Source organism: Trichomycterus rosablanca, chromosome 15 (assembly GCF_030014385.1).
Source record: "Trichomycterus rosablanca isolate fTriRos1 chromosome 15, fTriRos1.hap1, whole genome shotgun sequence".
NCBI classification, from domain to species: Eukaryota; Metazoa; Chordata; class Actinopteri; order Siluriformes; family Trichomycteridae; genus Trichomycterus; species Trichomycterus rosablanca.
The window spans coordinates 16,436,771-16,449,301 of record NC_086002.1 but is presented as its reverse complement, the minus strand read 5'-3'; the positions used below and the strand labels follow the sequence as shown (position 1 = coordinate 16,449,301).

General features: G+C 39.0%; 1 protein-coding gene across 1 annotated transcript; it reads right to left on the bottom strand.

The window, feature by feature from the left end:
• Nucleotides 1-851: 851 nt before the first annotated feature.
• get3 (guided entry of tail-anchored proteins factor 3, ATPase) lies at nt 852-5,660 on the bottom strand. Its single transcript, XM_063009756.1, has 7 exons — nt 5,518-5,660; nt 4,716-4,863; nt 4,237-4,385; nt 3,093-3,243; nt 2,871-2,978; nt 2,205-2,402; nt 852-1,245 (listed from the first exon to the last, which is right to left on the bottom strand). Exons 1-7 carry the CDS (start codon nt 5,658-5,660, stop codon nt 1,120-1,122), a joined length of 1,023 nt encoding a protein of 340 aa, XP_062865826.1. The 3' UTR covers nt 852-1,119.
• Nucleotides 5,661-12,531: the final 6,871 nt, after the last annotated feature.

Below are 12,531 nucleotides of genomic sequence, written 5' to 3'. Positions count from 1 at the left end.
TGAGCCTTTGGTGGTGGTGGTGTTACAGTGTGGGCAGGTGTGTCTAGTCAATACAGAACTGCCCTACACTTTGTAAATGGTACAGTGACAAGCCCATACTACTTAAATAACATTATTAATCCAGTCATTGTGCCTCTGCATGAACAACACAGGCCTAATTTCATCTTCATGGACGACAATGCTCCAGCTCGAGGTCGCATCATTAGGGAACAGCTGCTGGAGACTGGGATACCTCAAATGGAGTGGCCTGCACTTTTTCCAGACCTGAATCCCATAGAAAACCTATGGGATCAGCTGAGTTGCCATGTAGAGGCTCGTAACTCTGTACCCCAGAACCTCAATGACCTGAGGGCCGTCCTTCAAGAAGAGTGGGATGCCATGCCTCAGCAGACAATAAGTTGACTTGTGAACAGCATGAGACGTCATTGTTGAGCTGTAATTGATGCTCAAGGGCACATGACAAGTTATTGAGGCATTGACATTTTTTGTTGGGGTATACCCACCACTGTTGTTGGCTTTTGTTTCAATAAATTGTTTGAAATGAGGAAATCACCACTGCATGCTTCTACTTAAATGCCCTACTTTCATGATATAATAACACTGTAGCGTGAACTTTTTACGTTTGATGAGTTTTTAGATTAGTTTGCCATCCAATTCCATTCATGACACCCTATGTGGTTCTTTTTTTGTCTATGCATGTACACAATAGGAAACATTCTATATCAGTCTGAAATACTGCATACCTAGCTAAGAAGTACTGGGAATTAAAAAGAAGCTACATCATGGTTTTGCTGGGAGACAGGAACTAAGACGGAAGCTGATTTCTTCCTAGATTTATAGCAGCATTCAAATAAGTCAACACATTCTGTTTTATTACGTTTCTTTATACACACAAGTCACCATCACAATAAAATAACCACCAATGATATTTAAATGGATGAGAATGGGCTAGGCAAAAGGAAAAGAGCCGGATAAAAAGAAACGAATGTTGTCGTTTGTGTTGAGCATCTGTATCACAATCCCATCTATAATGAGCATGTAGATTTTGATGTACAAGGGTAATGTAGTCAAACAGGGACAGCCAGTGTGTTTCTGAGTGTGTATTTAAGTAAAAGCAAGTCACTTGGGGGGGTTGTAGGGCTCCAAAAGCTGTTTGGAAAATGTGTTGACCTTGTCTGCTCCTCGTACCTCATGGGGCAGCAGAGGCAGTTTTACTATATGAAAGTCTTCGTAAAGATCCTCCATCTGAAACACACAAATAACACCCACATACACACACCTTAAAACCAAGTAAAGCATAATTGTTTTCTCTTACGTTAACACTGGTGTCACCATGTCACAAAACCACCAATTGGTTACCTGACAAACTGTACATGTACCAGAATTTCTCTTCTTCTGATGCAAAGTGAGCAGTCTTAATCTAGGTATTCTCACCTGATCTACAATACAAACCTTACCACGTAAAAACTGAGCAATCATTTTAAAATTTACTGTGAGCTGGTGTTGCATAATGGTAAGAGCCACACTGCTGATAATAGCAGTAACTGAGTTGCAAGGGTTTAAATCTCAGGATAGGCTCACAATTACAAAAGGGGCATGGCATTACGTTAACCTAGCTATTGGGGGTACACATATCCGTGCACCCTTGGTGCTGATCTCAAACACATAAATATGAGGCATCAGGTGGAAAAATAGTGAGAAATCAAATATGCTAACAGAAGCAGCCAAAAACATTAATTTTTAAAATGATTGTATCCGAAATCAGCCTACAATTTAATTATGAACAACGTAGGCATTTTGTTCCCCCAAACATAATCATGGCATAGTTTTGACCTACCTTTCATGTTTTGTAATTCTAATTGTCACCACTCATATATACCTAATACACCCCAAAATATTCACTAATTATTATATAATAGACATGACCAAAATATTTGTACTTATGCAATTCTTTCAAATATGGACACTTGTCTGCAAGCAAAGCAGAAGGGCCTGATTTAAGTGAGGCCGATGGTCAAAATGTTATTAGATGTTCGATATATACTCAGTTATCAGATGTATGATCTATGTATATGGAGCACATATCTAAGGTGGGAAAAATGTGCAGGAATAATGTGCAGCAATTGCATGATGCAATCATGTAATCAGTGGCACAAAGAACTGAGGTAGTCTGAAAGCTAGCGCTCACATGCTCACACATTTACCTGGTCCAAGTATTTTGACTGAATCTTGTGTCGGGCCTCACACATCTTGCAGGGTCTGTCAGGGTCAGGAAAAACCAGCTGATTGACGATGATGTTGTGTGTGTCAATACGGCACTTGGCCAGCTCCTGGATCAGCCGTTCTGTCTCGTACAAGGACAAGAACTCTGCGATGCACACACAGATGAAGGTTGTCTGCTCCTGTTTGACAGAAAGGAAGCACAAAGTGTGTCAGGTTACATCACTGAGGGCCGTACACAGACCCTTGGCAAATCGCTTCTTTTTATTTGTTCGAGGTGGAGTAATTGGTATCACAAACACTCCATTATTCCCAGTCTCTGTGCAAATGCCATCGACCAGCCAGCAGAGACCATAGTTGCATAAGCAACGAGAAATTCCTATGGTCCTGCCACTCTCAGACAGCCAATCATGTCTGGCATCTGACCAGTTATGTTAAGAGCTTTTAATAAATAAAGCAACTATACTGGATGTGAGTAAACAGAATTACTTGTTGTCATGGTCAACTAATCAAACTAAGTCTAAATTTATATCCCACTGTAAAATTACCCCATATTCAGACTTATCTCAGGCAAAATAACTTAAGTTTCCATTTCCAAAACGAGAGGTTTTGTGTAATTACAGATTTGTATGGGTAGTGATGGAACTTACAGGGTCTTTAAACTGCTCGCTGACAGAGCGGATAACAGGAAGCGTCTCCTCCAGTTTTGAGGCCAGCTGGTCTGCATTCATATCACCCAGCCCTAGCATGTTGCACATCTAAAGAGATACAACAAAAACACAACCAAAAAACAACCAAAAACACATTGTATTAGCTATACAACCACATAATTTCCCAATTATTGGACATTTTTAACAAGTAGTGCTACAGACCTGGGAGATAAAGGGGCTGATCTGGTTCTTGATCTGCATAAGGCGACCCAGGCCACGTTCTACTATGGTGGGGAAGTTGAGCAGGCGCAGTGTATGGCCTGTGGGAGCTGTGTCAAACACCACCACTGAAAAATTCATCCCTTTTACTAACCTACAACAGAAAAAGCAAATACAAAGTGTGTTGTTTTAAGGGCAACAAATTATAAATTTTGTTTTCTATTTACCAAATGAAATAACGTAGGTCAGTGGAAATCTTTTATTGTACTTTTGTCTAATAAAGGTTTAAAAGTCTTAACAAAAGTCCCAGATCCATCCTAATTTAAACCAAAAAAGGAGGTGTATAATTGACAGCAAGGTGTTGTTTTCACATACAGGATAGTTGCTGTTTGGGTAAGCAAAATAAATGAAATAGCAGATATTAATAGAAAAGTAAGAATTTTTTTTGCTCCCCTACTTAGGGGTCATCACATACCAGATTTGGCACAGTTTTCACCCCTGATGCCCATGCTGACACAACCCTCCTATTCTATCTTGGCTTGGGACCGGCATTGATCAGTGCTCCTCCTAATGGCTAAGCTTCCCCCCCCACCAAACCCTGAAAAAGGCCTTGGCAGTCATCTAGTATTCTAGGAGGAGAATTAACCTAACAAATAAAGCATTTACTTTAAATAAAGCATTTGGTTTTTAAGGAAAGCTTTTAGGACCTGAAAAAACTATAGACAATGTAGATTTATTTATTGTAGGGCATCACCCATTTACTCACACCTAGGATCAATTAACCCATTCATTAAAACCCAGGGACAATTTACATAAGCAAATTTACCTACTGGGGTGAGAGGAAGCATGTTTATTTAATTTGTGAAGCACTTCACACAAGCCATTACCAGCTGTAATTATTCAACCATCATACTCAAGCCGGTGAAGCTATTTGCAGGAAAATTATGCTAGCTTTTTTTTTTTTTTTTTCTTTCATTTTTCACCTTGTTACTAACTAGCTGTGAAATCTCTAATCTGTACACCTGTGTGTGCAACACCCACACCTCCTGACACCAAGACGTAAAGCAACCATCATCAACTAGCTATATTTTGGACTATAAAATGGATAGAGAATGTGCTTTGAATTGGAGAAGTTGTTGTGTCTGACCTCATGACTTCGGCGTAGCTCATGGCCTCGTCAATACCAGGGAAAGCACTCATAGCCTCCTGCATCATCTTCTTGCCCATACTGAGCATGTTGTCTTCTTCAAAGAACTCATCTGGCAGCTCTGCCACCCCAAGACTTGGGTCGATCTCCTACAGAAAAAGAGTAATGTGTCACTGTTTCAGTTGTTGTTTAACTGTATTTTTTTTAAATATATGATTTACCGTTTTATTGCTTACATTTTGTTAACAGCACACTAAATAAGTTTGCACTGATCAATGCTAGTGTACAATGACAAAGCATTCTTAACAAAGTAAGATTTTTTGCTTTTGCTGATTTTTACACCACTAGCCAAAGTGCAATTTTTAAGCAGTAGTTATTTAACTAGAATATTAATTATATTAAAACAAAAATACTGTACTATATGAATATTAATTCATATCTACACTGATTCCAGTGCATGAGCCAGAAAGAAAACTAACCATGGCAAAAAGGTTATCATAGCCCTTCACTTTTGTTGGAACTTTAGAGAACTTCTGGTCGAAGGCATCAGAGATGTTGTGTGCTGGGTCGGTGGAGATGATAAGGACGCTTTCTCTTACTGATGCCAGCTGTACAGCCAAACTGCAGCTGAAATACAAACCAGGATATAAAGAGAAAGTTTTCAACTGCAAATTTTACACAAACTTGCACACACACACACACACACACACAAAATACTATAGCATAGAGAAACTAACTTACTGACTGATTAGAACAGATAAATTGCCAATAAGCTCCAAGATGTGGAAACCTTTCAAAGATCCAATGCACTTAAATGTAAGAACTATTAGCCTTGACAGGTGGGGGTTACAACAGTGTCACTACAAAAACCCAACAGATTTTTAGATTTTTCATTTTTTATTGATGCTGAAAGCAAAGATTTAGCAGTGCCCTGTTAATCACTGCAATCCTGCCAGTAATCCATTTGGAATTCGTTTTTAGGATGTACTGCATGCTAGCCAAGTGCAAGTTAAACACAATGCCTGATTGCTTATGACACTGATGTTTGTCCAGTGGTATAGATGCTAAAGTGAGTTTGGTCTTTGCCAGTCATGGTCTAACTTTGGATTATCCAGTTTTCTCCCATAACTGACCCTAGCTGGTTAATTTGTGTTGTCCCTGTAATAAACTGTTTATACATACTGTTAAATACAGTAGTACTGGTTTTAAATACAGACAGTCCACTAGTTAGCTTTAGCCTGCTAACTTCATTATGAAACTCATGCTTCACGTTTAAATTACCTGCACGTCGTTTTGCCCACGCCGCCTTTTCCACCAACAAAAATCCATTTTAAAGATTTCTGTTCTATAATGTTTTTTAACGTAGGTTCAAGAGGCTCTACATCAGGCGCATCTTCAAATTCATCCTCTATCGAAGCTGCCATCTTGACTACGATTGAACTCGCACTATGCCGTTTAAAAAAATAACAAAACCAAAACACCCAGACGCGTCAACGACGCCATTTTGGCTCAAACAATGTTCAAAACCACCAAGATACACTGTAGAGAAAGCAGATCCAAGATGGCACAAACACTGACACAGTTACCGAAGGCGGAAACAGTCGACGGCTGTTTTAAAAATATCCTTATAGTCACTATACAGACGCACTGTATAGTAGACTTAATCCTCACTTTACACCCTACACTTAGTGGGCTACCTGTACTGGATGTGTCAATTCGGGATGTAGCTGATGACTCAACAGCTAAATTGGTATGGCTGTACCAAGTTCATCCAACACGAGAACGTTCCAGAATAAAATGTTTTCCTAATAATAATAATAATAATGATAATAATAATAATAATTGAATAAAATATTTTAACAAATCTACATCATTGGCATCAGTGGCACCATGTATGAAGTAGGGGTTTAAATATTTGACAAATGCATCAATAACATGCAACTATGTTGTTGAACTTTAAATTAATTAATTTAATTAAATTAACAGCTATTTATTTACGTATTAAACAATAACTACTACCCAAAATCAGAAAAAGTTGGGACAAAATGTTTGTCAGTTTGTCAGTTTGTCAACAAATGCATGAGAAAATTATTAAAATGTTTAAAAACAACATACCTCAAAGAAAGATTGGAAGGGATTTGCATATTTATCCCGCTACAGTGCAAATTAGGAATATTAGTGCGTACAGGCTAAGGGCGCAAGCTTAAGCTGAACGCTCGTGATCTTTGATCCCTCAGATGGCACTGCATCAAGAAACGCCACTTAACAATAGCTGATATAACCACATGGACAAGGGATTACTTTGGCAAACCTTTGTCAAGCACTACAATACGGAGTTACATGCATAAATGCCACTAAAAACGTTACTGTGCAAAAAAAGAAGCCTTATGTTAACCATGTCCAGAAGTGGTGTCGACTTCTTTGGGCTCGGAAGCATCTAGGATGGACCATCACCCAGTGGAAACGTGTATTGTGGTCAGATGAACCAGCATTCCAGGTCTTTTTTGAAAAAAATGGACGCTGTGTGCTCCGGACCAAAGACAAAAAGGACCATCCAGACTGTTATCAGCAACAAGTCCAAAAGCCAGGGTCTGTCATGGTATGGGGCTGTCAGTGCCCTCGGCAAAGGTAATTTACACTTCTGTGATGGCAGCATTAATGCAGAATAGTACATTGAGATCTTAGAGCAACATAAGCTGCCTTCAAGATGTCATCTTTTCCAAGGATGTCCATGCATTTTTCAACAAGACCACAACCAAAATGCAAACCACATGCTGCACACAATACAAAGGCATGGCTGTGGAAAAAGAGGATACGGGTACTGGACTGGCCTCCCTGCAGTCCTGACCTGTCCCCAATAGAGAATGTGTGGAGAATTTTTAAATGAAAATGTGACAATGACGACCCTGTACTGTTGCACATCTTAAGACGTGTTTGCAGGAAGAATGGGACAAAAAAAAAACCTGAAACACTAAATCACTTGGTATCCTCGGTGCGAAAACGTCTTTTAAGTGTGGTGAAAAGGAATGGCAACCTTACAGATTGGTAAATGCTTTACTGTCCCAACTTCTTTTGTAATGTGTTGCAGGCCTAAAATGCAGGAATGGATGTTTATTAATAAATGAAATTAAGTTGACCAAACAAAACATGAAATATCTCTGAGTAAATGTTTTTTTATTATTTGCATTTTCCATGCTGTCCCAACTTTTACTGATTTGGGGTTGTATTTAGCTATTTGTTATCTATTAAATAAAGAACTAATACATTTCTAAATAAATGTATTTATTTAATGGGGTTAAATAAATTTATAATATTTAATTGGATTGGCAAAACAATTTCATGTAGTTGGTGGCACCATGACAATGTATATAAAGCAGGGGGTTTTAAATATTTGACAAATGCATCAGTAACCATGCAACTATGTTATGCATGTGTTTTGCTGAACTGGCACCTTTACATATGTGTCAGCTTTGCAGGTCATGCATTCTGCTTCCCAAGGATCCGACCGATTTTTTCTGTAATACGTCTGTGAACATATTCATTTGCGCTTGGGCATTTTTAAGAAATGTGCGAAGAGAAAAGTGAAATTGGTGCAAAACACATAAAGAATAGCGCACGCAGACTACAAAAGCCAAATCCCTGACATTTGTGGTGATTTAGAAATCCTGTCCGGTCGCATTTTTAGGCCCAAAAAAGAGGACATGTCCAGAAAAAAGAGGATGTATGGTCACCCTAAGTTATCTCAAGGCCTTCTTACCTTATCCTCAAGCACTGAAGGTTCTTATGTGTAGCTGAGATCAACAGAAGTTGAACAGAAGCAACTGAAGTCTTGTTTGTTGAGAACTGTGCTGTCCTTCCATTTATGTTTGAGCATTGTTTGGTCAGTTTAAGTCAAAACTTAGGGACATTCCTTAGTATATCGATTTAGAGTTGAAATTTATTTCTGATCTTACATATCTTCTAAAAACAATTTTGTTTTTGCTTGTTTGTTTTCATCTTTACAGATGTTGTGGTACTTGTCCTTGTCCTTCCTTGCAACTCTCTGGAATTCATGGTTTAGTTCTCTTAAAAAAATCTTTATCCTTTTTGATTGCTGTTTTGTAATGTCCAGTGCATGTTTAGTCTTCCAATTTCATTTCTTTCTCCTTACATTCTTTCACAGTTTTTCCCCAACATTTCTTTTAGAACCTGTTCCACGATCAGTACCAGGCTAGAATCTTTTGATAAATACTTTGTAGAAGCCCCATTGGCAGCAATTACAACTGCTCCAGCAGACAGGAGTGAGCATGAACTGCCATCTTCAGGTCCCTCCACAAAAAGATATGTTTTGGCAATACCTACACGTAAACATTATTAAAGGAAAAAGAACATAACACCAACTGGCTCTGTTTTAAATCTAAAACCGATTTAATTTATAATTGTGTTTAACTAGACTAGACACATCCAGGCCTGATTATTGTCAGCCATGTTGATGAGCAGTTCATGCTTCAGTGCCATCCAATGTGGCATTATTTAAGAACAATACTGCAAAAAGGTGTGGGTGATAGCTACAGAATTGCTCAACAGTAATATAAAAAACTGATCTCCATGCCATGTATTTGGTTGCAGTTGATGATGTCAATGGTGGCAACCAGTTTAGTAAAGTAAATTTACTTTTTTTTCCACACAGGGCAAATTGGTATTCGTTAAAAATAATAATTTAATACTTTATTTTATACTATTATTTATCATTTATCTAGAAATTTAAAAATTACATTTAATTACTTCTTTATTTAATTATTAACATGTTTTAATAATGCTAAAAGTGGTGCCATCAATGCAAACATAAAAAACTACCAGCTCAAGAAATGACAATCTCATTTAGAAGTGCACATGATGTAGCAAATTGACAGCTGCGTTAATCTGTCAATGTTAATATTATTATTATTATTAGGATTTTAATGTCATGTTTTACACTTTGGTTACATTCATGACAGGAATGGTAGTTACTCATTACACAAGATTCATCAGTTCACAAGGTTATATCACACACAGTCATGGACAATTTTGTATTTCCAATTCACCTCATTTGCATGTCTTTGGACTGTGGGAGGAAACCGGAGCACCCGGAGGAAACCCACGCAGACACGGGGCGAACATGCAAACTCCGCACAGAAAGGACCCGGACCGCCCCGCCTGGGGATCGAACCCAGGACCTTCTTGCTGTGAGGCGACAGTGCTACCCACTTAGACACCCTGTCAATGTTAAAAAAACACATAAAGAGATGAATTTTCCATTGATTTCTGTCATAATTGTCTTTTTGCACAAGTCTATGAATTAATAGAAATACATCATTAAACATACTTAGTGTTGATGAAAGTCTATAAGTAAAATGTAATAGACTGAGTGCAGTTTTTTAGGCTATGTTTAGACATCCAGCTTCATATATGAAATCTGATCAATTACTTGTATTTTATCATTACAAACTGGTTCTCAAACCTCATTATATTCAGGCAGATCTTCATTATATTCAGGCAGAATTCTGACTCTGTATTCATAAAGCTACAATTGATAGGACTGCTTCAGGATCAGGTTTAATTTACAAATAAATACGGTATAAGGTAGGGCTGATTAATATTTTGTTAGATTTATGATGGTCATAAGAAGTATTTTTATATCACTGACTGACTGCATTGATACTGTAGCAGGTAGCTTATTGGACAACATGTACAGTGGGGCCAAAAAGTATTTAGTCAGCCACTGATTGTGCAAGTTCTCCTACTTAAAAAGATGAGAGAGGTCTGTAATTTTCATCATAGGTACACTTCAACTATGAGAGACAAAATAAGAAAAAAAAAATCAAGGAAATCACATTGTAGGATTTTTAAAGAATTTATTTGTAAATGATGGTGGAAAATAAGTATTTGGTTAATAACAAAAGTTCAACTCAATACTTTGTAACATAACCTTTGTTGGCAATGACAGAGGTCAAACGTTTCCTGTTTCCAGGTCTGCACACACTGTAGCTGGTATTTTGGCCCATTCCTCCATGCAGATCTCCTCTAGAGCAGTGATGTTTTGGGGCTGTCGCTGGGCAACACGGACTCCACAAATTTTCTATGGGGTTGAGGTCTGGAGACTGGCTAGGCCACTCCAGGACCTTGAAATGCTTTTTACGGAGCCACTCCTTCGTTGCCCGAGCGGTGTTTGGGATCATTGTCATGCTGGAAGACCCAGCCACGTTCCATCTTCAATGCTCTCACTGATGGAAGGAGGTTTTGGCTTAAAATCTCACGATACATGGCCCTGTTCATTCTTCCCTTAACATGGATCAGTCGTCCTGTCCCCTTTGCAGAAAAACAGCCCCAAAGCATGATGTTTCCACCCCCATGCTTCACAGTAGGTATGGCGTGCAACTCAGCATTCTTCTTCCTCCATACACGACGAGTTGAGTTTTTACCAAAAAGTTCCATTTTGGTTTCATCTGACCACATGATATTCTCCCAGTCCTCTTCTGGATCATCCATATGCTCTCTGGCAAACTTCAGACAGGCCTGGACATGTACTGGCTTAAGCAGGGGGACACGCCTGGCACTGCAGGATTTGAGTCCCTCTCGGCGTAGTGTGTTACTGATGGTAGCCTTTGTTACTTTGGTCCCAGCTCTCTGCAGGTCATTCATCAGGTCCCTCTGTGTAGTTCTGGGATTTTTGCTCACTGTTCTCATGATCATTTTGACCCCATGGGATCGAGGGAGATTATCAATGGTCTTGTATGTCTTCTATTTTCTTACAATTGCTCCCACAGTTGATTTATTCACACCAACCTGCTTGCCTATTGTAGATTCACTCTTCCCAGCCTGGTGCAGGTCTACAGTTTTCTTCCTGGTGTCCTTCGACAGCTCTTTGGTCTTGGCCATGGTTGACTGTTTAAGGCTGTGGACAGGTGTCTTTTATACAGATAACGATGTCAAACAGGTGCCATTAATACAGGTAACGAGTGGAGGACAGAAGAGCTTCTTAAAGAAGAAGTTACAGGTCTGTGAGAGCCAGAAATCTTGCTTGTTTGTTATTGACCAAATACTTATTTTCCACCATAATTTACAAATAAATTCTTTAAAAATCCTACAATGTGACTTCCTGGATTTTTTCCCCCTCATTTTGTCTCTCATAGTTGAAGTGTACCTATGATGAAAATTACAGACCTCTCTCATCTTTCTAAGTAGGAGAACTTGCACAATCAGTGGCTGACTAAATACTTTTTGGCCCCACTGTATTTATTAAGACACTGTATGCCTGAAAGTATGTGGACACCTGAGCATGAGCTTGTGAACAACCTATTTCAAAACTAGAAGCATTAGTGGGGTCAGGAATTAATTTTGGATCAGAGGATATTGCACTCTACATTTCAATTTGTCCCAAAGGTGTTCAGCTGGGTTGAGGTCTGGGCTCTGTGTGGGGCATTGCCGTTCCTCCACACTATGGGTGTGTTCGAAAAGCTAGGGAGCTGTCTACATAGACAGCATTTTACATCATCCTGTGTGCGCTCCCGAGAATGAGGCTGTTCGAAATCCTAGATGCCTTAAAATCCTCACTTGTGAGTCATCTTATTATTTCAATGTTATTTTGGCTCAAGAACGAGTGAGCATCCGATGCTGCCTTAGTGATCAAGTCAATCCCAGAATTCTTCTCTCACAGAAAAATAAACATGGCTGACGGGGCGGAGAAACGAATGGAGTTATTTTCAAACGTAAATAAAATATTACTGATTTTTAACTTGTATAAACTTGTACCGAGTGTTTTTATTTGCAAGTTCGGGCTTGTCAGGAAATTTAACCGTTATCGGTACATGAAGGAAGATGTTATATTGACGTTAGCGTGCTGTGCTACCTCAGTTTATTGGTTTTAATGGCAAGATGCTAAACGCGAAACCCGATGGAATCGCTGTCTAAGTAGTGCGTTCGAATAACCTGACTTATAAGTCACTGACTTATTAGAATCCTCTCTACTAAGGCAGCTGCCTATGTAGACAGTAAGACAGCAAGGCAGCCCACTAGGTCAAAGAAGAATGAATTCATGGATTACAAGTTTGTCACCGCTTGTCCAATTCCAGCTAAATGTCCTGGAACATGAAAACTGTAGGTGTCTGGTGTGACTAAGGCTTAATGCAGATATGGACTCCAGGCCACAGGTGTTTATGGCATGTTCAAAGATTTATTTTTTCAATTTTTCACTTGTACAATTATCTCTATCATCGCTGCTGCACCCCACCCCCGATTATGGAGGGCCGCGACTGTCACTCAGCACCTCCAACTGCT

What these genes read in the sequence shown, in the direction of transcription:
- get3 (XM_063009756.1), bottom strand. Translation starts at nt 5,660, where the DNA reads ATGGCAGCTTCGATAGAGGATGAATTTGAAGATGCGCCTGATGTAGAG. An exon ending in AGCTACGCCGAAGTCATGAG is followed by an intron (nt 3,244 to 4,236) that starts GTCAGACACAAC and finishes TTTCTGTTGTAG; the next exon opens with GTTAGTAAAAGGGATGAATT. An exon ending in AGTCAAAATACTTGGACCAG is followed by an intron (nt 1,246 to 2,204) that starts GTAAATGTGTGA and finishes TGTGTGTTTCAG; the next exon opens with ATGGAGGATCTTTACGAAGA.